Source organism: Capsaspora owczarzaki, assembly GCF_000151315.2.
Source record: "Capsaspora owczarzaki ATCC 30864 unplaced genomic scaffold supercont2.5, whole genome shotgun sequence".
Classification (NCBI taxonomy): Eukaryota; class Filasterea; order Ministeriida; family Capsasporidae; genus Capsaspora; species Capsaspora owczarzaki.
In genome coordinates, this window is record NW_011887296.1 from 1,741,933 (window position 1) to 1,742,751 (window position 819).

The 819-nt window shown below is 45.2% G+C and overlaps 1 protein-coding gene across 1 annotated transcript; it reads left to right on the plus strand.

Annotated features, from left to right (window-relative positions):
* Window positions 1-352: 352 nt before the first annotated feature.
* Window positions 353-819, plus strand: CAOG_03959 (hypothetical protein; the record flags this gene model as incomplete). The annotated part of the gene is made up of 1 exon (XM_004363630.2): window positions 353-819. A coding segment is annotated over one exon (467 nt), but the record flags the coding sequence as incomplete, so codon positions are not given.

Sequence of the window (819 nt, forward strand, 5' to 3'; positions counted from 1 at the left end):
GGAAATGAAACCGCTTCACGACCTATGGATCCCGTGGTCGAAAGTTCAACGCCAGCTGTGTCTTTATTACTCAAGATGGTTAAAGTCCCGACCACTCTCCGGAGCTATTCATCCTATATTATTTTGAAAGGGAGTGACCCCTAAGAAATTTAAGGATATGTTGAACGAGTTGGAAGGTGACAAAAATGAAAATATTATGCGGTATGAGAAATGCATGCAGTATGACTGCTTTTATATGGTGGATCGAACGACTCGAAAAGATGATTTGAAATTCCGAATGGGATTCGAGCCGACAAATTTCGAAGAATTGTAGTTTTCCGTAAAAAAGAATTTTTATTACCTTAAAATAAAAATGCTGGACCTCGATAAGGAAGCGCGGAAGAAACAACTCCAGCGAGAAATTGCCATCGATGTTGGACTGAAAACCGACATCCAAAATGGTCGATTGGCACGAGTCGAATTGGATCCCGACAACTACAAAGATGTTAGCCTCGATCCGGACTATATCAAAGCCAAGGCCAAGAAAGAACGCATCGAAGAAGGACGACTTGTCCAGAAATCGCTCGTCGATCAATTTGCAAAGACCTCCGATTCCCAAACCAAAATCTTGAATGAGATTCTATCCGTCGCTAAACCATTGGCGATTTTACCGGCCGGAAATGAGGATGCGCTGATGCCGGTGGTCGGCGCCAACGGACAACTGAATCCGGATGCACCGCTGGACATGGCCATCCAATTCACCCACAAATCGTTGAGTGCCCAAATTGCGGATTTAACGCAGGCACTCAACTCCGCTCCATCGGGAGTCTCGAGAGGATG